General features: G+C 37.8%; 1 protein-coding gene across 1 annotated transcript in view; it reads left to right on the top strand.

Moving 5' to 3' along the window:
- Positions 1–1,924: 1,924 nt before the first annotated feature.
- LOC110466516 (DNA-directed RNA polymerase II subunit RPB1-like) overlaps positions 1,925–27,167 on the top strand; it is a 39,187-nt gene continuing 13,944 nt past the window's right edge. The window contains exons 1-2 of the mRNA XM_021523050.1: positions 1,925–2,290; positions 18,760–18,938. Of these exons, the coding sequence (XP_021378725.1) occupies positions 2,149–2,290; positions 18,760–18,938 (321 nt within the window). The 5' untranslated portion in view covers positions 1,925–2,148. The remainder of the gene's footprint in view (positions 2,291–18,759; positions 18,939–27,167) is intronic.

Here is a 27,167-nt window from a genome sequence, read left to right as displayed (position 1 = left end):
TCCAGTGTATAGTATTACAGGTGTTTGTCCAGTGTACAGTATTACAGGTGTTTGTCCAGTATAGTATTACAGGTGTTTGCCCAGTGTATAGTATTACAGGTGTTTGTCCAGTGTACAGTATTACAGGTGTTTGTCCCGTGTATAGTATTACAGGTGTTTGTCCAGGTTGCAGTATTACAGGTCTTTGTCCAGTGTACAGTATTACAGGTGTTTGTCCACTGTATGATATTACAGGAGTTTGTCCAGTGTATGATATTACAGGTTTTTGTCCAGTAGACAGTATTATTGGTTTTAGTTCAGTGTATGATATTTCAGCTGTTTGTCCAGTGTATAGTATTACAGGTGTTTGTCCAGTTGATGGTATTACAGGTGTTTGTCCAGTGTACAGTATCACAGGAGTTTGTCCAGTGTATGATATTACAGGTGTTTGTCCAGTGTATGATATTACAGGTGTTTGTCCAGTTGATGGTATTACAGGTGTTTGTCCAGTGTACAGTATTACAGGTGTTTGTCCAGTGTATGATATTACAGGTGTTTTGTCCAGTGTATGATATTACAGGTGTTTGTCTAGTGTATGATGTTACAGGTGTTTGTCCAGTGTATGAACTTACAGGTGTTTGTCAAGTTTACAGTATTACAGGTGTTTGTCCACTGTATGAAATTACAGGTGTTTGTCCATTGTATGATAATACAGGTGTTTGTCCAGTGTACAGTATTACAGGTGTTTGTTCAGTGTTTGATATTACAGGTGTTTGTCCTGTGTATGATATTAAAGGTGTTTGTGTAGTGTATGATATAACAGGTCTTTGGCCAGTGTATGATAGTACAGGTGTTTGTCCAGTGTATGATATAACAGGTGTTTGCCCAGTTAACAGTATTACAGGTGTTTGTCCAATGTATGATGTAACAGGGGTTTGTCCAGTGTACACTGCACATGTGTCTATCCAGTATACAGTAGTAGTGTTGTTTGTCCAGTGTACAGTATAACAGGTGTTTGTCCATTATATGATATTACACATGTTTGCCCTGAGTATGATATTACACATGTTTGTCCAGTGTATGATATTACAGGTGTCCAGTGAATGATATTACAGGTGTTTGTCCAGTGTATGATATTACAGGTGTTTGTCCATTGTATGATAATACAGGTGTTTGTCCAGTGTATGATAATACAGGTGTTTGTCCATTGTATGATATTACAGGTGTTTGTCCATTGTATGATATTACAGGTGTTTGTCCAGTGTACAGTATTACAGGTGTTTGTTCAGTGTTTGATATTACAGGTGTTTGTCCAGTGTACAGTATTACAGGTGTTTGTCCAGTGTACAGTATTACAGGTGTTTGTCCGGTTGATAGTATTACCGGTGTTTGTCCAGTGTACAGTATTACAGATGTTTACCCAGTGTACAGTATTACAGGTGTTTGACCACTGTATGATATAACAGGTGTTTGTCCAGTGTACAGTATTACAGGTGTTTGTCCATTGAAGTTGTAACCTTGTTGGTCCTATCAGGTGAAAGGATTACACTTTTGTTACCTATTAGGTACACATAATGAGGTAGTGCTATCCCTATCTCTTTTGAATTTAATCACCAAATCTTTCATCTTCTTTAGAAACACAAACCTGATAAGAACTGGTATAATGAAAGAAGAGCTGTCATAAATTTCACCAGCTTAACAATTAATATCATTTAGACTTACAGTGTTCAATCATGCGGATATGTATTACACTAGTCGTCTATTTTAAATATTGGTTAATTTTGACTGGGTGCCAAAACAACCAGGTAATGGTTGATTGGTGACGCTTGTAGAGAGAACAGACTGTGTATTGTCCCGACCACTAAACGCACCAGTGTCTATTCAAATACCCAATAACGGTAGGTAAATAGGAGCTGTGCCTGCCAGAGACTTTAGGTGATCACGTGACCGCTAGGTATTATTGGATTTCCCCAGGTAGGTAAGGTGAGGTAGACAGGTAGATTGGTTAGTATTGACGAGCTCTCAACAAGAGTAGAAACACACACCCAGACTTCATGACGGTGGCCATGCATTTGTCCTTATAATAATCGCTGGCCGGACCCAAGATACTTCACCTCACCTGTAACGACTGTTATATTTACCTTTTCGCCATCTTCACACACCTGGACCATGGATTGCCTGGTACAGCAGCCCGTCTGGACAGGGGCCTACCATCATAGACATCTGCCCCTGTCTCATCATCATCATCACCATTTCTTTTCGCCCTACTACTTCCCTAAGAAGAGGACGTCCATCTCCCATTACTACCCAGGTAAGTTTGAGTTGTTGATTGACCTCTAGGATATAGACAGGTTGTTTTATGTTTCCTTGTATAGTCTGTTTGTATTTGGATGTAAACTGAGCTATGAACACTGTTGTTTGGGACGGTAATTGAGTGGGGTATTTCATCATGAAATTACCTCTCTATCTTATCTCTTTGATAGACACGAAATGAGGTCATTTCTAACATATAAATTCTGTAAACTTCTGATTGGCACAAACCTTACCAACAGTTACAATCTTTAATGTTCCCTAAGATTAAGAAAGTCACACAAATGAACTCAAAGCTTATCAGGTTAGATAGTGGTTGAATCAATTATTTCAGTCAGGACTTAGATAATAATATAAGTTTAACTATAGTTTTATACAAATTTTTGAATTATATAGATTTTTGAAGTATAAGGATGTTTGAAGTATACATATTCCTGAATTATACAGAATTCTGAATTATACAGATTTCAGTTTATAAACTTTTTAAATAAACAGTTGAGGTGTCAATTATACTGGATTCTGCTTTACACTGGGTTCCTGATGATACTCTAATGCTGTATTGTTAGGTTAATGAGACAGATGTCTATACATTCCAGTACGGGACATTAGACCTGCAGATACAATATAATACATAATAAATTCTGTGATCAGAACATTTACTAGATATACAGTATATTGCAATAGTAAACTTTGTACTTTACTAGACATTAAATGGTAATCTTTGTTCATGGTTCACTGGGTATTAAATTTGTCAACTCTGCAACTGGGAGATTCACTGGAAATTGAATTAGTGAACTATAACAACACTAGTGAATTTTGTGACTTGGAGATTCACTAGACATTACTTCAGTGATTTGGAGTGACAGTACTGTACCCAATACTTTATATTAGCAAACTTGGTGACAGGAAGATGCACATGACATTACATTAGAGAGCTTCTGTGTACTTATACATAAGTTTTGAAGAGTGTACCTGAGTAACGAGGTTGTACCTGTACCTAAGTAACGAGGTTGTACCTGTACCTCAGTAACTTAGTTGTGCATGTAACTTAGTTGTGAGGTTGTACTTGTACATGGGTGATAAGGTTGTACCTGTCCTTAAGTAACAAGGTTGTACCTGTACCTGAGTAACGAGGTTGTACCTGTACCTAAGTAACGAGGTTGTACCTGTACCTCAGTAACTTAGTTGTGCCTGTAACTTAGGTGTGAGGTTGTTCATGTACGTGAGTGATGAGGTTGTACGAGGTTGTACCTGTACCTAAGGTACCTGTACCTGAGTAACGAGGTTGTACCTAAACCTCAGTAACGAGGTTGTACCTGTACCTCAGTAACTTAGTTGTGCCTGTAAAATAGTTGTGAAGTTGTACTTGTACATGGGTGATAAGGTTGTACCTGTACTTAAGTAACAAGGTTGTACCTGTACCTGAGTAACAAGGTTGTGCCTGTATCTGGGTTGGGAGGTTATATACATGTACCTGAGTAACGAGGTTGTACCAATACCTGGGTTGTGAGGTTATACATGTACCTGAGTAACGAGGTTATACCTATACCTGGGTTGTGAGGTTGTACCCGTACCTTGGTTGTGAGGTTATACCTGTACCTGAGTAACAAGGTTGTACCTGTACCTAGGTTGTGAGGTTATACCTGTATCTGAGCTACGAGATTATACCTGTACCTGAGCTACGAGGTTGTACCTGAACCTGAGTAACGAGATTATACCTGTACCTGGGTTGTGAGGTTTTACCTGTACCGGAGTAACGAGGTTGTACCTGTACCTGGGTTGTGAGGTTGTACCTGTACCTGAGTAACGAGGTTGTACCTGAGCTAGCTGTGTTACTCCTCAACAACCTTATCTAGGTAGGATTGTGATTTACCTCTCTCTCACCTGGAGCTGTGTTCCAATATTTACACAAGCATGCTGACTTCCTGTGGAATTTTACAAATGTGTATTATAATCTCATTTAACTTCTTCTATCTGACAACTCAAGAATTAGATTTTGAATGTATGGAATTAAATTCTGCTTCCTGTCTCTATTGAGCATTTTTCTGCTTAAATATTTAAATCCCACCTGTATCATGGTCATTTGAATTATAGAGCATGACGTAAGAACGCCGGTCCATCGGCCGAGGTTTACAGTTTAGGTGTTGTTGTACTGTTGGGCCTACCCTCCCCACCTGTATTCTCTCCTGTCTCTATAACATTGTAAATGAGATCCATTTATTACTCCATTCATTACAAGCTTACTATTGATTTTGTCTCAGTTGTAGAGGCAATGACGTACAATTTGTTATCATAAATATTCAAGTTTCAACAAGAACTATGATTTTTAATTCAGTATGATTTTGAAGAGTATTTTAAGATTTAGGAGATATTTAAAGATGGCATGTACAAGATCTTCATTTCCTAGCTGAGAGTTTTGAACACTGACAAACAGTTTGCAGTTAAAGAGTTTAAATTCCTCTGTCAAATTAATCTAAGGGCCTTTTTAGTTTTCCCTAATATAAGACCATTAGAAATCTGAAGTTAGAGATATTAAAACCACAATATTGGTTTTGTTGTTTAGATTAGTTTTATTATCAGTCAAATGAGAAATATCGAAGCTTGTGATCCTATGAGAGAATTTGTGACTTTATTGCCTTTTTTATATTACTTCATAAAGGACTAGACTGTTAGGAATTGTCTGACTTAATCAGATGCACACCTTGATGTGGGCGCCATCCCAGTTGCTGTATTTAGATCTATGCTAACATTGACCTGACAGCTTTAGTCAAGCAGTTGGTGATTTGTTTTTCATTTGCAGTGTAAAATACGTCATTGGATGCTAGTGAAGGCAACATGAATATTGACAAACCATTCCGTTACCTTTTGAAATCTCCAAGGAGAAAAAGGAACACATTGATTTTCTATCTGTTATAACCGTTGTTTTGTATTTCATTATTCTGTGATATTGTTAAAACTGTTTTCTTCCTTTCAGTGTTTTATTCAGGGTATGATGACTTAGATACACAAACATTGGGTTATTAATGATCAAACTGCATTTTTTAAAGTACAAAGTTCAAGTCAAAAAGGTCAACAGGAATACTGGATGTTTGATAACATGTAAAATGTCAGCAGAATTTTTTATAAATGATATATCTCTTGTCTCCAGTACCAGATTTCTTGTATTCCTGATCAGTTCCCAATATCTATTACCAGGTTTCTTGTATTCCAGATCAATCCCCAATATCTATTACCAGGTTTCTTGTATTCCAGATCAGTTCCCAATAACTATTACCAGGTTTCTTGTATTCCTGATCAGTTCCCAATATCTATTACCAGGTTTCTTGTGTTCCAGATCAATCCCCAATATCTAGTACCAGATTTCTTGTGTTCCAGATCAATCCCCAATATCTAGTACCAGGTTTCTTGTGTTCCAGATCAATCCCCAATATCTAGTACCAGATTTCTTGTGTTCCAGATCAATCCCCAATATCTAGTACCAGATTTCTTGTGTTCCAGATCAATCCCCAATATCTAGTACCAGATTTCTTGTGTTCCAGATCAATCCCCAATATCTAATACCAGGTTTCTTGTGTTCCAAATCAATCCCCAATATCTATTACCAGGTTTCTTGTGTTCCAGATCAATCCCCAATATCTAGTACCAGATTTCTTGTGTTCCAAATCAATCCCCAATATCTATTACCAGGTTTCTTGTGTTCCAGATCAGTTCCCAATATCAATTACCAGGTTTCTTGTGTTCCAGATCAGTTCCCAATATCAATTACCAGGTTTCTTGTATTCCTGATCAGTTCCCAATATCTATTACCAGGTTTCTTGTATTCCAGATCAATCCCCAATATCTATTGCCAGGTTTCTTGTATTCCAGATCAGTTCCCAATATCTATTACCAGGTTTCTTGTGTTCCAGATCAATCCCCAATATCTAATACCAGGTTTCTTGTGTTCCAAATCAATCCCCAATATCTATTACCAGGTTTCTTGTATTCCAGATCAGTTACCAATAACTATTACCAGGTTTCTTGTATTCCTGATCAGTTCCCAATATCTATTACCAGGTTTCTTGTGTTCCAGATCAGTTCCCAATATCTATTACCAGGTTTCTTGTGTTCCAGATCAATCCCCAATATCTATTACCAGGTTTCTTGTGTTCCAGATCAATCCCTAATATCTAGTACCAGATTTCTTGTGTTCCAAATCAATCCCCAATATCTAGTACCAGGTTTCTTGTGTTCCAGATCAATCCCCAATATCTATTACCAGGTTTCTTGAGTTCCTGATCAGTTCCCAATTTCTAATACCAGGTTTCTTGTATTCCAGATCAATCCCCAATATCTTTTACCAGGTTTCTTGTATTCCAGATCAGTTCCCAATAACGAATACCAGGTTTCTTGTATTCCTGATCAGTTCCCAATATCTATGACCAGGTTTCTTGTGTTCCTGATCAGTTCCCAATAACTATTACCAGGTTTCTTGTGTTCCTGATCAATTCCCTTTCTACAGTACCTGATTTATCAGTTGTTTGTCCTCGCTTTATCAGATTAGTAAATTAATTTACCATTTTATTTAAGTTTAAAAATTTGTGATGTTGTTTGGTCAACCTCTCTCCTCATCCAATAATAGATTTTAACCATGAATGATGAGTCACTTTAATGAAGCATAATTCATTTGATAAACATCCACTAAGTGAGAACATTTTAATTTAGGATTCTTTATAGTTTATATCCAGTGTTGGGCGACTCTTACAGGTGATATGCTTTATTGCCCTAGAAAAGAAATTTGATGGTAATATTACAGAACTAATCAGGCCAGGTATGTTTACTATGCAGACTTAACTGTTCTCATTTTAAGGCCTGGATATTACGTTTTACTTATTTTACAGCCAACACTTAAACAAATTAAAAAGATATGGTGATACTAACATCAATTTGTGTATGACTTAGTTTCCGTCAGACTGCAGTTTTATGAACCCTTCTATTAAACAGTTCTAGTTATTGAACTCTGGCACCTGAATTACCATAACATTATGTCTCTATAATAGAAAAAAGTGCAAATTCAATATATATGTACTTAAGTTCAGAGGAAACAATGATTGTTATTTCTATTAGGTAATTTATTTGATTGAGCAGGGTAATGTTTCATGTCCTTCCATTTACGAAGAAAATATTGTTTCTGTGGAAATCATGTTTGGAGCAAATTTACAAAACATCAACAGCAAAATGACTTCTCCTTGCATAACAAAAAGTCTTGGTCAATCAACATGGCTGGTGACCAGAAGTGATTGCAAATTAAAGGATATTGGATCTCTGTGAATATAGTAGAGATAATATTAGAGGTATATCTGGTGGTCTGTCTGTATCTAATGGCTGTGTCTAGTGGCTGTGTCTGTATCTAATAGCTGTGTATAGTGGCTGTCTGTATCTGGTGGCCTGTTTGTATATAGTAGCTGTCTGTATCTGGTGGCTGTATCTAGTGGCTGTATCTAGTGGCTGTCTGTATCTAATGACTGTATCTAGTGGCTGTGTCTGTATCTAATGGCTGTACCTAGTGGCTGTCTGTATCTAATGGCTGTATCTAGTGGCTGTCTGTATCTAATGGCTGTATCTAGTGGCTGTCTGTCACTAATGTCTGTATCTAGTGGCTGCCTGTCACTAATGTCTGTATCTAGTGGCTGCCTGTCACTAATGTCTGTATCTAGTGTCTGTCTGTATCTAGTGTCTGTCTGTATCTAGTGGCTGTCTGTATCTAATGGCTGTACCTAGTGGCTGTCTGTATCTAATGGCTGTATCTAGTGGCTGTCTGTATCTAATGGCTGTGTCTAGTGGCTGTGTCTATATCTGGTCGCCTGTTTGTATATAGTAGCTGTCTATATCTAATAGCTGTGTCTAGTGGCTGTCTGTATCTAATGGCTGTGTCTAGTGGCTGTGTCTATATCTGGTCGCCTGTTTGTATATAGTAGCTGTCTATATCTAATAGCTGTGTCTAGTGGCTGTCTGTATCTAATGGCTGTACCTAGTGGCCTGTCTATATCTTGTGGCCTGTCTATATTTTGTGGTCTGTCTGTATCTAGGGGCTGTGTCTGTATCTAATAACTGTGTCTAGTGGCTGTCTGTTACCTAGTGGCCTGTCTGTGTATAGTAGCTGTCTGACCTATCAGTATCTAGTGGCTGTCTGTATCTGGTGGCCTGTTTGTATATAGTAGCTGTCTATATCTATTAGCTGTGTCTAGTGGCTGTCTGTATCTAATGGCTGTATCTAGTGGCTGTCTGTATCTAACGGCTGTACCTAGTGGCCTGTCTATATCTTGTGGTCTGTCTGTATCTAGTGTCTGTGTCTGTATCTAATAACTGTGTCTAGTGGCTGTCTGTCACCTAGTGGCCTGTCTGTATATAGTAGCTGTCTGGCCTATCAGTATCTAGTAGCTGTCTGTTACCTAGTGGCCTGTCTGTTGATAGTAGCTGTCTGGCCTATCTAGTGGCCTATCAGTATCTAGTGGCTGTCTGTATCTAATGGCTGTCTGTATCTAGTGGCCTGTCTGTATATAATAGCTGTCTGCATCTAATGGCTGTATCCAGTGGCTGTCTGTATCTGATGGCCTGTCTGTATCTGGTGGCCGGTCTGTACCTGGTGGCCTGTCTGTATATAGTAGCTGTCTGGCCTATCAATATCTAGTAGCTGTCTGCATCTGGTGGCTGTCTGTATATAATAGCTGGCTGTATCTAATGGCTGTACCTAGTGGCTGTCTGTATCTATAATGGCTGTATCTAGTGTCTGTCTGTATCTGGTGGCTGTCTGTATATAATATCTGGCTGTATCTAGTGGCTATCTGTATCTGGTGGCCTGGGTTTATCTGGTGGCCTGTCTGTATCTAATGGCTGTATCTAGTGGCTGTTTGTATCTGGTGGCCTGTCTGTATATAATAGCTGTCTGTATCTAATGGCTGTATCTAGTGGCTGTCTGTATCTGGTGGCCTGTCTGTATCTAGTGGCTGTCTGTATCTGGTGGCTGTCTGTATATAGTGGCTGTCTGGCCTATCTAGTGACCTATCAGTATCTAGTGGCTGTCTGTATCTAGTGGCTGTCTGTATCTGGTGACTGTCTGTATATAGTGGCTGTCTGTATCTGGTGACTGTCTGTATATAGTGGCTGTCTGTATCTGGTGGCCTGTCTGTATATAGTGGCTGTCTGTATCTGGTGACTGTCTGTATATAGTGGCTGTCTGTATCTGGTGACTGTCTGTATATAGTGGCTGTCTGCATCTATAGGGATCTGTTAAACTGTCTGTATATATCTATTCGACTGTCTGTAGTCCAACACTGGCTACTGGTATAACTCAAGAAAGCAAATGCCTATATTGATTTTTTTATCCACCATATCTTTGGTTAGAAAATCAGATAGATTGATTACCCACATATATATATATATAAGTAAGCTATTCTGATCAGGTAGGACTACAGGTGTTCATCCCAGGAACTACATAAAGGGTATCTCATCTCTATACCTCACCTGTAAAATATACTTGTACATCTAACCTATATTGCTTGGTACACAGGTGTGTGTTACAGGTGTGTTACAGGTGAGACATATACAAGTGTATTGTACCATTGTTTTACAGACCTAGAGTTAGGGTGGTTTGTGTCTGCCAGGTAACTATTATTGGTAGTTCAGTGATCAGCTTCTTGTAGAATTTTAAAATTCCTGATATAATATTTCATTTACTGCTATGTATACACCTGTAACTTTATGATCCTGTCATAAAGAAGGAGTTGAATCAGTACATGTTAAATGAGAAATAAGTTATCTATTAATCAAGGATATGTACATTATGAGGTAAGTAATACAGTGAGCATAGGACTGGATATATGTCTGCTTCAAAGAGCAGGATCATCAAGGTCTGGGTAGGTCTAAGGGGGTACATTACACTCAATCTAATTATGTCAAAAGCTAGACCAATTGATTGTGAGATAATTAAAGAGGGTAAAAAGGGGTAATTACATAGTATAAATTTGTTTAAATATCAATCTGATTAATTGAGTAAGTTAGATTCCTTTATATTATATAGATATCTGGGTTAACACAATAGCGTACTGTTTTTAAGTCCCACTTTGTAAAGATTCTCATGAAATAGTTCAATAACTTTTAATTGCTTTTAAGAATATGTGTACCCTTTCGAACCTCAAAGATCATTGAATTAAAATATCATAGGAGTGCCGAGTGCATCCAGTGTGCATCTATGTCTATGCCCCCCTGAAGACATGTCAAGAGGTTTTGTCTGTTAATTCCTTACAATGAGGGTGCCCTTTGGACATATCTAGGTTTTGTCCATTTCCTTACAAGGAGGGTGCCCTGCTCACATGTTTGGGTTTAGTCATTTTCCCTTACAAGGAGGGTGCCCTGCTCACATGTTTGGGTTTAGTCATTTTCCCTTACAAGGAGGGTGCCCTGCTCATATGTTCTGGTTTAGCCATTTTCCCTTTCAAGGAGGCTGCCCTGCTCACATGTTCTGGTTTAGCCATTTTCCCTTACAAGGAGGGTGTCCTGCTCACATGTTTGAGTTTAGCCATTTTCCCTTACAAGGAGGGTGCCCTGCACACATGATCTGGTTTAGTCATTTTCCCTTACAAGGAGGGTGCCCTGCTCACATGTTAGGGTTTAGCCATTTTCCCTTACAAGGAGGGTGTCCTGCACACATGATCTGGTTTAGCCATTTTCCCTTACAAGGAGGGTGTCCTGCTCACATGTTTGAGTTTAGCCATTTTCCCTTACAAGGAGGGTGCTCTGCACACATGATCTGGTTTAGTCATTTTCCCTTACAAGGAGGGTGCCCTGCTCATATGTTCTGGTTTAGCCATTTTCCCTTACAAGGAGGGTGGCCTGCTCAAATGTTCTGGTTTAGCCATTTTCCCTTACAAGGAGGGTGTCCTGCACACATGATCTGGTTTAGCCATTTTCCCTTACAAGGAGGGTGTCCTGCACACATGATCTGGTTTAGCCATTTTCCCTTACAAGGAGGGTGTCCTGCACACATGATCTGGTTTAGCCATTTTCCCTTACAAGGAGGGTGTCCTGCACACATGATCTGGTTTAGCCATTTTCCCTTACAAGGAGGGTGCCCTGCTCCCATGTTATGGTTTAGCCATTTTCCCTTACAAGGAGGGTGCCCTGCCCACATGTTTGGGTTTATCCATTTTCCCGTACAACGAGGGGACCCTGCTCACATGTTCTGGTTTAGCCATTTTCCCTTACAAGGAGGATGTCCTGCTTACATGTTTGAGTTTAGCCATTCTCCTTACAAGGAGGGCACCCACGGGTAAGCTGCCCAGGTTTGGTCAGTCCTCTTACAATGATGCCCTACACATATACCTTTTTTTTTAGACTCTCATTGAAGGTGTGGATTCCCTCTCTTAAATTTTATCTAAAGGCTAGAGCTAGTTAAGGACTCTAGTTATCTTAAAGCTATTACATCAATCTATAGTTAATTAAGGACTCTAGATGTCTTAAGATGATGCATCAATCTATAGTTAAGGACTCTAGTTATCTTAAGCTGATGCATCATTCTATAGTTAAGGACTCTAGTTATCTTAAGCTGATGCATCAATATATAGTTAAGGACTCTAGTTATCTTAAGAAGATGCATCACTCTATAGTTAAGGACTCTAGATGTCTTACACTGATGCATCACATACTCTACATAAAACTGTAAAGTGGTTAAAACAAACACTTTTATTGTATGCCATGGCCTGATAGCCACATGTTGAACTTCATTCATTGTATTAGCTTACTGTACAAGAAGTGATTTCAACAATACAGAAATACCAAGTAAAAAGTTCGCCACTATGATCATTTGTCATTGGTTTAAACATTGGAAATGACCAAAAGTTGTTATTTTGTGTTACAAGTTTTGCATTCAGGTTTGATTTGTGGGTTTATTTTCAGATTATTTAATCAACCAAAACACAATCAGTACCATTAAAATAGCTTAACACCGAGCATGAAGAGCTCCATAATGTACATAAAAACACCGAGCATGAAGAGCTACATATTGTACATAAAAACATCGAGCATGAAGCGCTTCATATTGTACATAAAAACATCGAGCATGAAGAGCTACATATTGTACACAAAACCACCGAGCATGAAGCGCTACATATTGTACACAAAACCACCGAGCATGAAGAGCTACATGTTGTACACAAAAACACCGAGCATGAAGAGCTACATATTGTACATAAAAACACTGAGCATGAAGAGCTACATGTTGTACACAAAACCACCGAGCATGAAGAACTACATGTTGTACACAAAACCACCGAGCATGAAGAGCTACATGTTGTACATAAAAACACCGAGCATGAAGAGCTACATGTTGTACATAAAAACAACGAGCATGAAGAGCTACATATTGTACATAAAAACAACGAGCATGAAGAGCTACATATTGTACATAAAAACAACGAGCATGAAGAGCTACATATTGTACATAAAAACAACGAGCATGAAGAGCTACATATTGTACATAAAAACAACGAGCATGAAGAGCTACATATTGTACATAAAAACAACGAGCATGAAGAGCTACATATTGTACATAAAAACAACGAGCATGAAGAGCTACATATTGTACATAAAAACAACGAGCATGAAGAGCTACATGTTGTACATAAAAACACTGAGCATGAAGAGCTACATGTTGTACATAAAAACACAGAGCATGAGGAAGTTTGTTCTCGCTGTGTTTTCCTACTACACCATGGCTACCATTCTCTACTGCATGCTGATCCTGTTTGCTGGAATCACTAACAAATTGGTCTATTTGTTAATGCATGTTGTTGATTAAATAGAAATTCAACATATTGGTTTGACTGTAAATAGTGTCCAAATCGATATAAATCTATAGGGGATGTTTTTAATGTAGAAATCTAAAAAGCTTAACCAATTAATTCAAGCTTGTAACAATATCAAAATTAAATGAATAATTCATTGGTGATGAATAGTGGTTATAAAATCGGCAAATATCATCCTTTTTATGATATAAAGGAAAGTACAAATATAATTTGATGATATCAACATTAAGTGTACTATCTATGCCAAAACGTTTTGAAACAAATTTTCGACAAGGACTTTTAAAACACAAATCAAACACTCAATTGAACCAAACAAACCAATTATGAATATGTTTTTGATAGATAAATGTTTAGGTAGCTGACAACTGCAGATTGTTAACACACAGAAATAATCGGGCCGTAGGATTACCAGTGGCTGTGGTTTATTTAACACCATTTTTGACACCGTACCCAACTGATATCATGTACTAAGTGTCTGGCCTGACCTTTAAGTGCTAGGCCATTGAAACATTGACATCAAGCCTTCCTGTATTTCGACCACGCGGGAGAGGCAGAGTGATGAACCCTAAAGTTTAACCCATTCTTCCCTCTATGTATGGTTCCCTTCTCAAAGTGTCTCCGAACACTCGCAGACTGCCAACTAAACATTCCTGGTTTACGGTGGAATCGGTGAGGGTTCAGACATAACTCGATGAGCTAGGTTTGCGATCCTAGTCTCTGCTGAACTCTCTGATCGACACAGTTCTGGTGTTAAGGTCGTTACGGTATTTGATTTTTATGTATATTAATTTCCAGTTGACTCTTATTGTTCAGTCACATGTGAGAGGGTGAGTGTACCACCCTGATCAGATTTCTCCAACTCATATTAATGTATACTGAGGGACTTTCTACTTTTGTTCTTTTCCTTGTGGTAAGCAATTCTGGCGAAAGATAAATGACATATTTTAACTAAAACTGCGGGAGGCAGTTATTTGTTTCGTCTTTGATAAATTTTTTTTTATTATTATTGAAAACAAATCTGTTTTATATATTGTTTGTAATTTGAAAAAGAGTAGTTCACAATGGAGCGTTACATTTAGAAAAAAAACAAGATAAGTGGCCTCTTGTTAAATCAGTTACAACTTGAATAAAAAAATAATCTTGCCATCATCTCAAAACATAAAGATGCAGCTATATTATTTTGCTTTGTGTCCCTAGAGTAATTAATACATGAATGTAATGATTACCTGACAGGTATAATTATATAAAACCATTGCTACATGTATATCACAAGTTAATTTTAATTTATTGAGGTCTTTGTGTTATATTATCATAATTCTCCTGATTACAGATGTATATGCTATTCATTTTAAATGTTTAACTCAAAACAAGTGAACCTACCTGCAGTGTTTACACCTGTGTTCAAAGTCATTTAATTTAGCATTAAACTAAATCTATTTGGATTGAACTGGTGTGATTATTAATGTACTAGCTACAGTGTGGAACGTCACATGTTTAAAATGTTCGCCTGTTTGTTTTTAATTTGATGGTGGCATGACATCTTTGGAGGTAAATATGGCCATTAAAATCCCTAAACCTGGTAGGCCATGAGATGGGGAGTGTGTACCACTCTGTCCCTCTCACTACTGGTCAGCCAAGGTCGTTACGACCTCTATATCAGTTGATCAAGTCACAAAGATTAAAAAAATGAGACTTGTTAACAACAAAGGGCGTAAGTGTTGAGTTGGTTCTGCGACCACAAAGGGTGTAATTGTTGAGTTGGTTCTGAGGCCACAAATGGAAGTGTTGAGTTGGTTCTGAGGCCACAGATGTAAGTGTTGAGTTGGTTCTGAGGCCACAGATGTAAGTGTTGAGTTGGTTCTGAGGCCACAGATGTAAGTGTTGAGTTGGTTCTGAGGCAACAAATGTAAGTGTTGAGTTGGTTCTGAGGCCACAGATGTAAGTGTTGAGTTGGTTCTGAGGCAGCAAAGGGTTTAAGTGTTGAGTTAGTTCTGAGGCCACAAAGGGTTTAAGAGTTGAGTTAGTTCTGAGGACACAAATGTAAGCGTTGAGTTGGTTCTGAGGCCACAAATGTAAGTGTTGAGTTGGTTCTGAGGCAACAAAGGGTTTAAGTGTTGAGTTAGTTCTGAGGCCACAAAGGGTTTAAGTGTTGAGTTAGTTCTGAGGCCACAAATGTAAGTGTTGAGTTGGTTCTGAGGCCACAAATGTAAGTGTTGAGTTGGTTCTGAGGCCACAAAGGGTTTAAGTGTTGAGTTAGTTCTAAGGCCACAAAGGGTGTAAGTGTTGAGTTAGTTCTGAGGTCACAAAGGGTGTAAGTATTGAGTTGGTTCTGAGGCCACAAAGGGCATAATTGTTGAGTTGGTTCTGAGGCCACAAAGGGTGTTATTGTTGAGTTAGTTCTGCGACCACAAAGGGTGTAAGTGTTGAGTTAGTTCTGAGGTCACAAAGGGTGTAAGTATTGAGTTGGTTCTGAGGCCACAAAGGGCATAATTGTTGAGTTAGTTCTGAGGCCACAAAGGGTGTTATTGTTGAATTAGTTCTGCGACCACAAAGGGTGTAAGTGTTGAGTTAATTCTGCGACCACAAAGGGTGTAAGTGTTGAGTTAGTTCTGAGGCCACAAAGGGCGTAATTGTTGAGTTGGTTCTGAGGCCTCAAAGGGTGTATTTGTTGAGTTGGTTCTGAGGCCACAAAGGGTGTAATTGTTGAGTTGGTTCTGAGGCCACAAAGGGTGTAATTGTTGAGTTAGTTCTGAGGCCACAAAGGGTGTAAGTGTTGAGTTGGTTCTGAGGCCACAAAGGGTGTAAGTGTTGAGTTAGTTCTGAGGCCACAAAGGGTGTAAGTGTTGAGTGAATTCTGAGGCCACAAAGGGCGTAAGTGTTGAGTTGGTTCTGAGGCCAATGTCGTCAGTCCAGGGGATAAATATTCCACCTGATACTAAATGCTTAGTGAAGGATCATGATCCAATAGGTATTGGTTTTTATAGGTTAATCTAATTTTGGTATGTCTTTGCTTTAGAAAAAGAAAACTATGAGCATTTATTTAAACAAATTAAGGTGTCTGTTATTATAATCTGCATGTGAATGTTCAGGAAGATGTGTTGGTAACATAATTGTGTGGTGAGGAGTTGTACTCCTAAGTGATTTCTGTTTATGGTAGAGTGATTATATTGCTTATATTTTGTATGTAAGTAAAGATATATATTTTGTGTGTCAACAGTGGTCTACATGTAGCTGCCTTGTATGTGTGTTGTTATTAAAAAGGTCATTGTTACATGTAATTTTGTACATGTATGTCAAAGAGATCTATCTGGGGTGTGTTTTTGTATTCATTTTTGTAAGAGATATATATATATATGTTATATGTGTTTTGGTATATTTGTATGTGAAGGAGGTGAATCTTGGTAATGTTTTGTAAGTAGAAGAGGTCTAATATTTTGTATTTTTTTTTATATGTTTGTGTGGGTTATATACTGTGAGTGTGTTTTTGTATTCCTGTACCTGGTTTTATGTCGGTAAAGCTTTATATCTTTTATGTCGGTAAAGCTTTATATCTTTTATGTCGGTAAAGCTCCATTTCTTGTGTGTTTTTTAATTGAAAGGATTGCCTGATAGAAGAAATCTACAGGTGTTGGAAAAACCAAGTTGGTCTGTAAATAATTGTATCAGGTTACTTGTAGACTTATTGACTTCATTACAACTCTTCACTACAGATCAGGTTCCCCTCCGTAAATCTGTGTATGTGGGCGGACCATCCTGTCTTGGTGTCCTCCTTACAGGTGTTCAACTCCACAAACCAAAACCTCAGATAGGGAAAAAAACACTTAACACAAACAGTGACTTTTTTGATAAAAAAAGTTTTCATGATGAAATGTTACGGCTGATTTTGTTTTGAATATGAATTACAAACATTCACATTTAGAGTTTCTTTGATTTCTATGACGGTCCCTTGGTGTATGATTCACGGGTTTACCATATTCCATGCTATTTTTACCTGATGTAATCTCTCTGTGTTTGCCTATTGTAATCTGGATTGATAGGGATTACTCTATTGAGTGTAAAGCCAGCTAAATGATGTGTATTGTGTACACTGTTGTCCAAACCTACTCAAGGAATAATGCTCTTGAGACATTTTGGTCCTAGGTTGATAGTCCAGTCTAGCTGGTCACTGGGATGGTGCCAGATTTCTGACATAACCAATATTTTTTTCCTTACAGTGTAGGCTTGCCACATAAACATGAACATGGTTAGTCATTTGTTCATTAAACTAACAACCCGGGCAAAGTGAAAATATTATTAAATTCATTCATTACATTAGTAACTAAAACACATCGGTTGATAAGGGCCTCAGACGTGACAGTCTTTTAAACAACACAATAAAATCGTTTTATAATTTTTATTTGAAATGTTTGTTTTTATAAATGTCTTGAAATATTGTCTCTCCAGAAGTGGTATTTTCTTTAAATCATATAAACAAATATTGAATTCTATCTTTAATTGTACTGAGGTATGACAGTATTATAGAATATGATAATCTGTCGTCAACAGATTAATACATAATGTACGACATTCTGTCATCACCAGATAAATGTGATATTCTGTCATCACCAGATAAATGTGATATTCTGTCATCACCAGATGGATACAATATTTTTTTATCTGTAACAGTTACAGTCTACAGTTCTTTTCCTTATGTTAAACTCTAAAATCTTGATAATCTGTCTGATTTGAAAATAGGCTGGCATTAAGAAATAAGTCTTTGCAGGCCTTGAAAATGGATAATGAAAATTTTTGAGGTTTTTTTTAAGGATGATAAATGCAATGTAATGATGGCACAAAGAAATGTAATAATTGGGGACAGCCATAGCCAAAAAGGTCATGGAAAAACATACTTAACACCATCTAAAAGGCTTCAAAAGTAAAACAGCCAAGATAGCATGCCCCACATGGCTTACCACCTAAATGGTCTTGGAAATAAGATGGCATTGAAAATAAACTGCACACTACTTACTGTCTAAATGGCTTCATTCATAAGACAATCTTGAAAATAAGATGGTTTTGAAAATAAGCCTCAGATTTGTGACTAAAAATGAAAATAAGCCATGGATTATTATCAAAATTTTGGGTATATTTAATTTTCATTACATGGATGTATCCATGACTGTAACAAGCAGACACGGGTAAAAACTGTAAATCTGAATTAAAATGTGTCTTGATGGGATAGCATTCATTGAGTGTTAATGGCCACTTTTAGAATTTGCATGACAGATAACTGAGGAAATTGATTTATCTAGTTTTATTTCCACATTTAGATAAAACGTGTGCATATACATTTGACAAGTCATGTGTTATCGTGTTCACACAAGCAGTTTATAGAAACTTTTATGATTTTATGATTGGACTTCAGACATGCTGACATTATTAGGGTGTATGATATTGGGTTCATCAGATGAGCTGTTAGGCAAGCGAGACAACAATTTTTTATTGCCAGTTGTAGGTGTTTTCTATATAAAGTACTTGGTACTTGTATGATTGTTTGATATCTAAAAATGTTCATATCATTATCACTTTGTGTTCATCCATAATCTATTTTTCTGACTGATTTTTATCAGAACACTTGTTTTTATTTCAGCATCCTCATACAACTTTCCATCCAAACTTGACAACGACGTGGGTTTCCCCGCTGATATTAAAGTAGAAGCTAGTGACGAGTGTTTACTGGACGACGACAAAGATGAGAAAATCTGCGTAGTTTGTGGAGAAAAGGCCTCCGGCTACTATTTCGGTGCCCTGGTCTGTCTACCATGCAAAGTAAGTACCAATTCACATTCAAGCTAAGAGCTATCTCTTCGACCTCTCCCATTACCCTGTGTTTTATCGAAGGAATTCACAAATTGTACATAACGCTAGATGTGGTGGACAGAGTTGGGTATCCACGGTGTTATGGCCAGAGTTTGGTATTAATTGATCCAGAGTTAAGTGTCTAAGGTGTTGTGGCCAGAGTTAGGTATCCAAGGTGTTTAGTCCAGAGTTAAGTATCCAAGGTGTTTAGTCCAGAGTTAGGTATCCAAGGTGTTGTGGCCAGAGTCAGGTATCCAAGGTGTTAAGTCCAGAGTTATGTATCCAATGTGTTGTGGCCAGAGTTAGGTATCCAAGGTGTTGTGGTCATGTACAGTTAAGTATCCAAGGTGTTGTGGCCACAGTTAGGTATTTATTGATCCGGAGATAAGTGTCTAAGGTGTTTAGTCCAGAGTTAGGTATCCAAGGTGTTTAGTCCAGAGTTAGGTATCTAGGGTGTTGTAGCCAGGGTTTGGTATCCAAGCTGTTGCGGCCAGAGTAAGGTATCCAAGTTGTTGTGGCCAGAGTAAGGTATTCAAGGTGTTGTGTCCAGAGTTAAGTATCCAAGGTGTTGTTTCCAGAGTTAAGTATCCATGGTGTTGTGTCCAGAGTTAGGTATCTAATGTGATGTGGTCAGTGTTAAGTATCCAATGTGTTTAGTCCAGAGTTAGGTATCCAATGTGATGTGGCCAGAGTTAAGTATCAAGGTGTTGTGTCCAGAGTTAAGTATCCAAGGTGTTGTGGCAAGAGTTAGGTATCCAAGGTGTTTAGTCCAGAGTTAGGTATCCAAGGTGTTTAGTCCAGAGTTAGGTATGTAGGTAGTTGTTATCCAAGGTGTTTAGTCCAGAGTTAGGTATCTAGGGTGTTGTTGCCATGGTCAGGTATCCAAGGTGTTTAGTCCAGAGATAGGTATCCAAGTTGTTTAGTCCAGAGATAGGTATCTAGGGTGTTGTTGCCAGGGTCAGGTATCCAAGGTGTTTAGTCCAGAGTTAGGTATCCAGGGTGTTGTGTTCAGAGTTAGGAATTCAGGGTGTTGTGTCCAGAGTTAGATATCCAGGGTGTTGTGTCCAGAGTTAGATATCCAGGGTGTTGTGTTCAGAGTCAGGAATTCAGGGTGTTGTGTCCAGAGTTAGATATCCAGGGTGTTGTGTCCAGAGTTTTACCCTAAAGCCATGGTGTAGAATTTGTCTTGGTTAGTTTGACCTACTTGTATATATTCACAAAGTCATTGATCTTTGATCAATCATGCCAATGATATTTTTTAAAACATGATATTTGTAAAATAGAAGAATTTTATTAATAACAAACATCATATTTCAGAATAGCTTAAAATACACCAAAGATTACTAATTCCTTTGATGACAAGTTTACTGTACTTCCACTAATGGCTAATACTGCACTGCTTGATCCTGTAGATCAATGGATGGACACAGTATTCAAATGAACCGCTGAGTCACTGCCATCCAGAAAACCTGATATTGATAATACAGGAACTTTAAGGCTAAGATATACTGATGCACATATATATGTAGTTTAAATAAATGAGCACCAAGTTCTGTACAAATAGAAAATTGTTAAAATATTTAATTGAAAACACAATCCTTTAAATGAAGAGGATCATAGTTTAATTATGACAACCACAAAACAACCCCAGGTAAATTGTAGATTTATGTAGTTAACAATGGGAAGGATTTGCAAAACCTCTAAAGCTTTGTCACTTGTTATGATTTATTGATTGGTACAAGATGAGGTGTGTACTTTGTCTTAACTGGGCTCTGTCGAATACAGAATTTTATATAAACTAGTAGAAAAATCAGTCCCAATAAAACAATGTGTAATAGCTATAGGTAGACTCTACAATTGGGAATTCTATGCACACTGGCCTAATTATGAGGTCAGAGGGATGTCCAGTTTAAACAGAATACACTGGACAGTCAAACCTTGAAGTTTGATTCTGTTAAGCAAATTTAAAATTATCACAAGTTTTAATCTAGACATTTTAGATTGCTTTCAGTATTCCAATCAAGAACCAAATATTATCATTGAATATCGGATAAATTTTGGAGCAGATATCCTTTCTCTGTATAATGATGTTATGAATCTGTCATTGTTTGGAAGAAAGCTGGATTTTTGTGCACATTATGGGTGTATACCAGTATTATTGAAGTTTTGGTTGCCATGTATATATAACATTCCCATTGTTAGTACCACTGACAAGATTTTACACATCACCTTCAGGTTTGTGCTCCCTCAGTAATGGAGACATGTTTCAGCTAGAATTTGGTTCCGAATGACCTGTCTATCAATGAATAAAATCACCTCAAATGAGAATTAAAAATATTAGCAATAAAAAAGATCGATTAACATACATTTCACTTTGTCACACGACTACCGTTATATTTACATTTCTCACCACACCTTGCTGTTAGGAGACAGCTCATTAAAAATCGTAATAAATAATGAATATGAGTTAACTATTTAGAATACTTTAAAACCATTATATTCTATTTACATCTCTGTGAATGACAGATAGGATTCAATTGGAAATAAAACTCTAAAAATATATTAGAATTTTTGCATTTATCAGTGATCATTGATAGAAATTCTGGGTGGCTGTAACATTGTAGGTTTGTGCTACTCATTAATAATACAAAATGTAACAATGTAGATAATTGGAGAGACTTAACAATAGCTCCTTGTTCTGTAGAGTGAGGACTACCTTGTTCTGTAGAGTGAGGACTACCTTGTTCTGTAGAGTGGGGCCTACCTTGTTCTGTAGAGTGGGGACTACCCTGTTCTGTAGAGTGGGGACTACCTTGTTCCGTAGAGTGGGGACTACCTTGTTCTGTAGAGTTGGGACTACCTTCCTTGCTGTTAGGAGACAGCTCATTAAAAATCGTTATAAATAATGAATATGAGTTAACTATTTAGAATACTTTAAAACCATTATATTCTATTTACATCTCTGTGAATGACAGATAGGATTCAATTGGATATTAAACTCTAAAGATATGTTAGAATTTTTGCATTGATCAGTGATCATTGATAGAAATTCTGGGTGGCTGTAACATTGTAGGTTTGTGCTACTCATTAATAATACAAAATGTAACAATGTAGATAATTGGAGAGACTTAATAATAGCTCCTTGTTTTGTAGAGTGAGGACTACCTTGTTCTGTAGGGTGGGGACTACCTTGTTCTGTAGAGTGGGGACTACTTTGTTCTGTAGAGTGGGGACTACCTTGTTCTGTATAGTGGGGACTACCTTTTTCTGTAGAGTGGGGACTACCTTGTTCTGTAGAGTCAGGACTACCTTGTTCTGTAGAGTGGGGACTACCCTGTTCTGTAGAGTGGGGACTACCCTGTTCTGTAGAGTGGGGACTACCCTGTTCTGTAGAGTGGGGACTACCTTGTTCTGTAGAGTGAGGACTAACTTGTTCTGTAGAGTGAGGGCTACCTTGTTCTGTAGAGTGAGGACTACCTTATTCTGTAGAGTGAGGACTACCTTGGTCTGCAGAGTGAGGACTACCTTGTTCTGTCGAGTGGGGACTACCTTGTTCTGTAGAGTGAGAACTATCTTGTTATGTAGAATGGGGACTACCTTGTTCTGTAGAGTGAGGACTACCTTATTCTGTAGAGTGAGGACTACCTTGGTCTGCAGAGTGAGGACTACCTTGTTCTGTCGAGTGGGGACTACCTTGTTCTGTAGAGTGTGGACTACCTTGTTCTGTAGAGTGGGGACTACGTTGTTCTGTAGAGTAAGGACTACCTTGTTCTGTAGAGTGGGGACTATCTTGTTCTGTAGAGTGAGGACTACCTTGTTGTGTAGAGTGAGGACTACCTTGTTCTGTAGGGTGGGGACTACCTTGTTCTGTAGAGTGGGACTACCCTGTTCTGTAGAGTGGGGAATACCCTGTTCTGTAGAGTGGGGACTACCTTGTTCCGTAGAGTGGGGACTACCTTGTTCTGTAGAGTGAGGACTAACTTGTTCTGTAGAGTGAGGACTACCTTGTTCTCTAGAGTGAGGACTACCTTGTTCTGTAGAGTGAGGACTATCTTGTTCTGTAGAGTGAGGGCTACCTTGTTCTGTAGAGTGAGGACTACCTTGTTCTGTAGGGTGAGGACTACCTTGTTCTGTAGAGTGAGGACTACCTTATTCTGTAGAGTGAGGACTACCTTGGTCTGCAGAGTGAGGACTACCTTGTTCTGTCGAGTGGGGACTACCTTGTTCTGTAGAGTGAGGACAACCTTGTTCTGTAGAGTGGGGACTACCTTTTTCTGTAGAGTGGGGACTACCTTGTTCTGTAGAGTGAGAACTATCTTGTTATGTAGAATGGGGACTACCTTGTTCTGTAGAGTGAGGACTAACTTGTTCTGTAGAGTGAGGACTACCTTGTTCTCTAGAGTGAGGACTACCTTGTTCTGTAGAGTGAGGACTACCTTATTCTGTAGAGTGAGGACTACCTTGGTCTGCAGAGTGAGGACTACCTTGTTCTGTCGAGTGGGGACTACCTTGTTCTGTAGAGTGGGGACTCCCTTGTTCTGTAGAGTGAGGACTATCTTGTTCTGTAGAGTGGGGACTACCTTGTTCTGTAGAGTGGGGACTTATACCTTCAGGCACACAGTTTGAGAACATGGCCTGCTCAAGAGAAGATATTGAAGCTAGTAATAGAGAAAATGATCTTCTTTCTTTAATGTTTATTTATGAAAAATGCCTAAAATTACAGTGTGAGCTCTAATTTAAGAAAGTGCTGAAGGTAATCTATTCTTGGGGGTATTAATTGGGGTCAGGTCTGCATACAGCGGGTGTGTGGTTTCCTGTGCAAATTACAAACAAACCGGACGACTTTTATTTGATGTATGACAGAGGTAACTGTTGCATACAAGTGGACCTGGGCTCCACGTGCTGCTACTTACCCTTGCTGTTTAGTCTTGTTTGAGAAGGGAGATACATTGTTGAATATTTCTGAAGATTTTGGTGAAAAGTTGTACCAGTGTTATCTGTTACTGTAGTCATAACACTTATTATAGTTAAACTGAAGACATGTGCAAACACATACCAATACAACACCTGTATCTGCACATACTGCAGCCAAGGAAAATGAGGGGAAAATAATACAGTACTGGCATGCTAGATTTTCCAGCAATGCAATTATATCTGGGACTCACTCACTAATTCAGCAACGTGGAGCAACAAAAAGTATTTGAAAACAAAATTCAAAATATGCAAAAGCAAAAACTTCAGTGGCTGATCTCCTATTTGCCAATCATTTACTTTATCAATGTTGTTTTACAGGACGTATACATGCACAGCATCAAAATGACAGGTGTATCCCTCAACAAGGGAAGTAACTCTAAACACATTTTGTTGCTTTATTGTCGATATCAAAAGAAGTTGAAAAAGGACCCCAGCTCAGAGCAGACCTGAGACTCTTTGTCATAAAACCAGTGCAGTGGTTCCATAATCAACTTTCTGTTGACTGTCACATACAGACAGTGGAAAAGATAAAAGGGGGTGACCTCATATTCTATTTGTTCAATCAGATGTTCTTATACCGTAAGTTAATATGTTCATGTGCTGTAAGTGAATATTACTTTTTTTTGTTCTGTAAACCAGTTCTTACATGTTTAACTATTTGAGAAGCTTATAGCGTATCTTTAATAGAAATAACCTTGTCTGGGGTTGACTTTTGGTATTTGTTGGACCTTGTAGGGATTTTTGACTTCCTGGAAGTAAAATAAACTGCCATAAATAGGTACTAACTAAGTATAAATGATATCTAGTGTGTGTATTCTGGTTTCCCGGCAATGTTACTATGTTTAGGTCTGACAAGGAATAGTGAAGTTTTGTTCAGTGTTAATTCATTTAATCAAAGTATTGCTTTGCTGAAGCCATACAGACCTGTCAATCAAAACTTTAATCAATATTTTTTTTCCTTCTATATTCTACTTATGGTGGATGACGTAGCTAGGAGATAAGGGGTTAAAGGTCCTGTGATTGTTTATCGGGGAGATAACCCCGACAACAGGATGTGATAGACTTGTTTACCTATAATGACAAAGCAGTACTTTACAGATTGTTGTACAGGGCTGTCAGAAAAGCTCCTCTACCTGTTGTTGGTTAATTCCTAATTACAGATCCTCTATTGATTCTGAACATCCCAACTCTTTAACAGGTGTATGTTTATCCTGTCAGAGGAAAATGGACTGTCTAGAGCATTGATCTAGATCACACAATCAGATTTGATCTATATCAATTATATTGCAGAGTTTTTTTTAGAAAATTTCTTATTGAAATGTAAGTCTTCGTGTTAAAATTGAGGTTTTGATTAAATAGTAATATAAACATGTGAATAGCTAGCAATCACCAACACCTGTGAACAGTGTGTATCTTTCAATTGTTTAAATAGCTGGCATGACCATGCATTGATTATATGAGTGTATTTGCCATAATAAGCACCCATGGCGCTTATAAATAATATATAAATGTCTCTGGATAGAACAAAGTGTGCAGTTGCAATTTCAACCATTGCTACAGTATAAAAAAGGACATTAATTTATAAACAAGCAGCAAGGTCTAGGGTGGGGAGAGGGTATATAAAATCTAAAATCCTCCCGGAAAAGGGGGAGGGGGGCTAATTATGGCAAATGCAGTATCTATTATTTCCAATTCAATGATCATCGTGAACTTTTCCACAAAATTCGTTCTGTTTGAAAGATTTTAAGACCTTGAAGTAATTAACTTAGAGCAATATCTTGGCATACAATGTATATTGACAAAACTCATGTCAGAGTGTGGAGTTCGTTTCCAAGGCACCTGATTGATAATGATTGTTATTTTGGTTCAATTCCTTAGCCAGGAGAAACACTTAAGTCAAAGATTCTGATTGGCTGAGAATACCCGGGACAGACAATGGCATTGATTATTTGATCTTTTTCAGTGTTCCATTTAATTCTAATCCTAAAAATTCACTTTGTCAGGAATACGTTCAAATTTCCTACCCTTGGCCTCCATCTTCCTTTCATGATAATTTGAAAATCATTTGTAATTTTGAATACAAGATACCTGTCATGTTTCCTGATTGTATGTGGTAGTTCCTTCTGAAGAATATTCTGGAAATGATGATAAACCTTTTCATAATGATATGGTATTGTAAATCAAATTTAGTTCAATATGGGAAATTTGAGACTTTGATATATTTTAAGTTGCAGATTATTTCCTGTTTTTGGTATGAAAGACAATCAATATGTCATGATCTGATTTTATTAAGTTAGGCTGTAATGTTTTCTTTTCATATAACCCAAGATGAATCATTGTCATACTGATCATGATGGAACCTTCCAGGGATGTCATCGTCTATCAATAATGTTTGATGTTATTACGTCGGCAGTATTTGAGAACATTAATAAATACTTGAACCTCCTCAGATCAACAGACATTGTTTGAGAGGTCAGGGCACATGGTGAGGTGGCTGTTTTGAAATGTTCTCCCCAATATTTAAGGGATTGTCAGGTAGAATTGCGCTATGACAATGTTGATTTAGTATTGAAATTGTTGTGTATGTTTGTCTACTTCAATCTTCTCAAGTTTAAAGACTAGCATTCTACTATTGATTGACAGTCATTGTCCAAGCTAGAAATTAAAAAAGTATTAACAGAGAAAAAAAATATTGCTGTTCTTTGAAAGTTATACTTGACCGAATTCATAATTGTAAAGACCTTATTTAATAATTTTTTCTTTGCTGCTTTTCTTCAATCTTTTGTGACCGTCTTGAATTCTACTGAATGGTGTCTCCTCGGGTTTGCATGTGAAGTTTTCTTTAGTAGCCTTTATCAATCCTGTATTGAACACTTCATTGTCCCCTCCATTGATCATTTACCAGTAAGTTTTGTGTGTTGGTAAAATATTCTAATTATATTGATTCCTACTCTTTAGGACTGTTTCCTTTGTTGGAAGTTGGTGTCATTACCTTTGATCACATGCTTGTCTCTGAGCAAAAACATGTGACCTTGAACTATTGTCCTTGAACCTAGATTCTAAATGTATGCATGTTTTTCTTGAAATGTGGACAATGGAGAAAAATGGTCAGATATTGATTCAATTAGATAGGTGTCCTGTCAATATTTGCTCAATGACCCGTTGGTGTGGGTCACTAGAGTGCAAGATCAATAAAGAACAGAATTAAAAAGTCAAGCGAGTCAT

Source organism: Mizuhopecten yessoensis, unplaced genomic scaffold (assembly GCF_002113885.1).
Source record: "Mizuhopecten yessoensis strain PY_sf001 unplaced genomic scaffold, ASM211388v2 scaffold11135, whole genome shotgun sequence".
NCBI classification, from domain to species: Eukaryota; Metazoa; Mollusca; class Bivalvia; order Pectinida; family Pectinidae; genus Mizuhopecten; species Mizuhopecten yessoensis.
The sequence above is the reverse complement of the archived record's forward strand: the minus strand, read 5'-3'. Positions and strand labels throughout refer to the sequence as shown.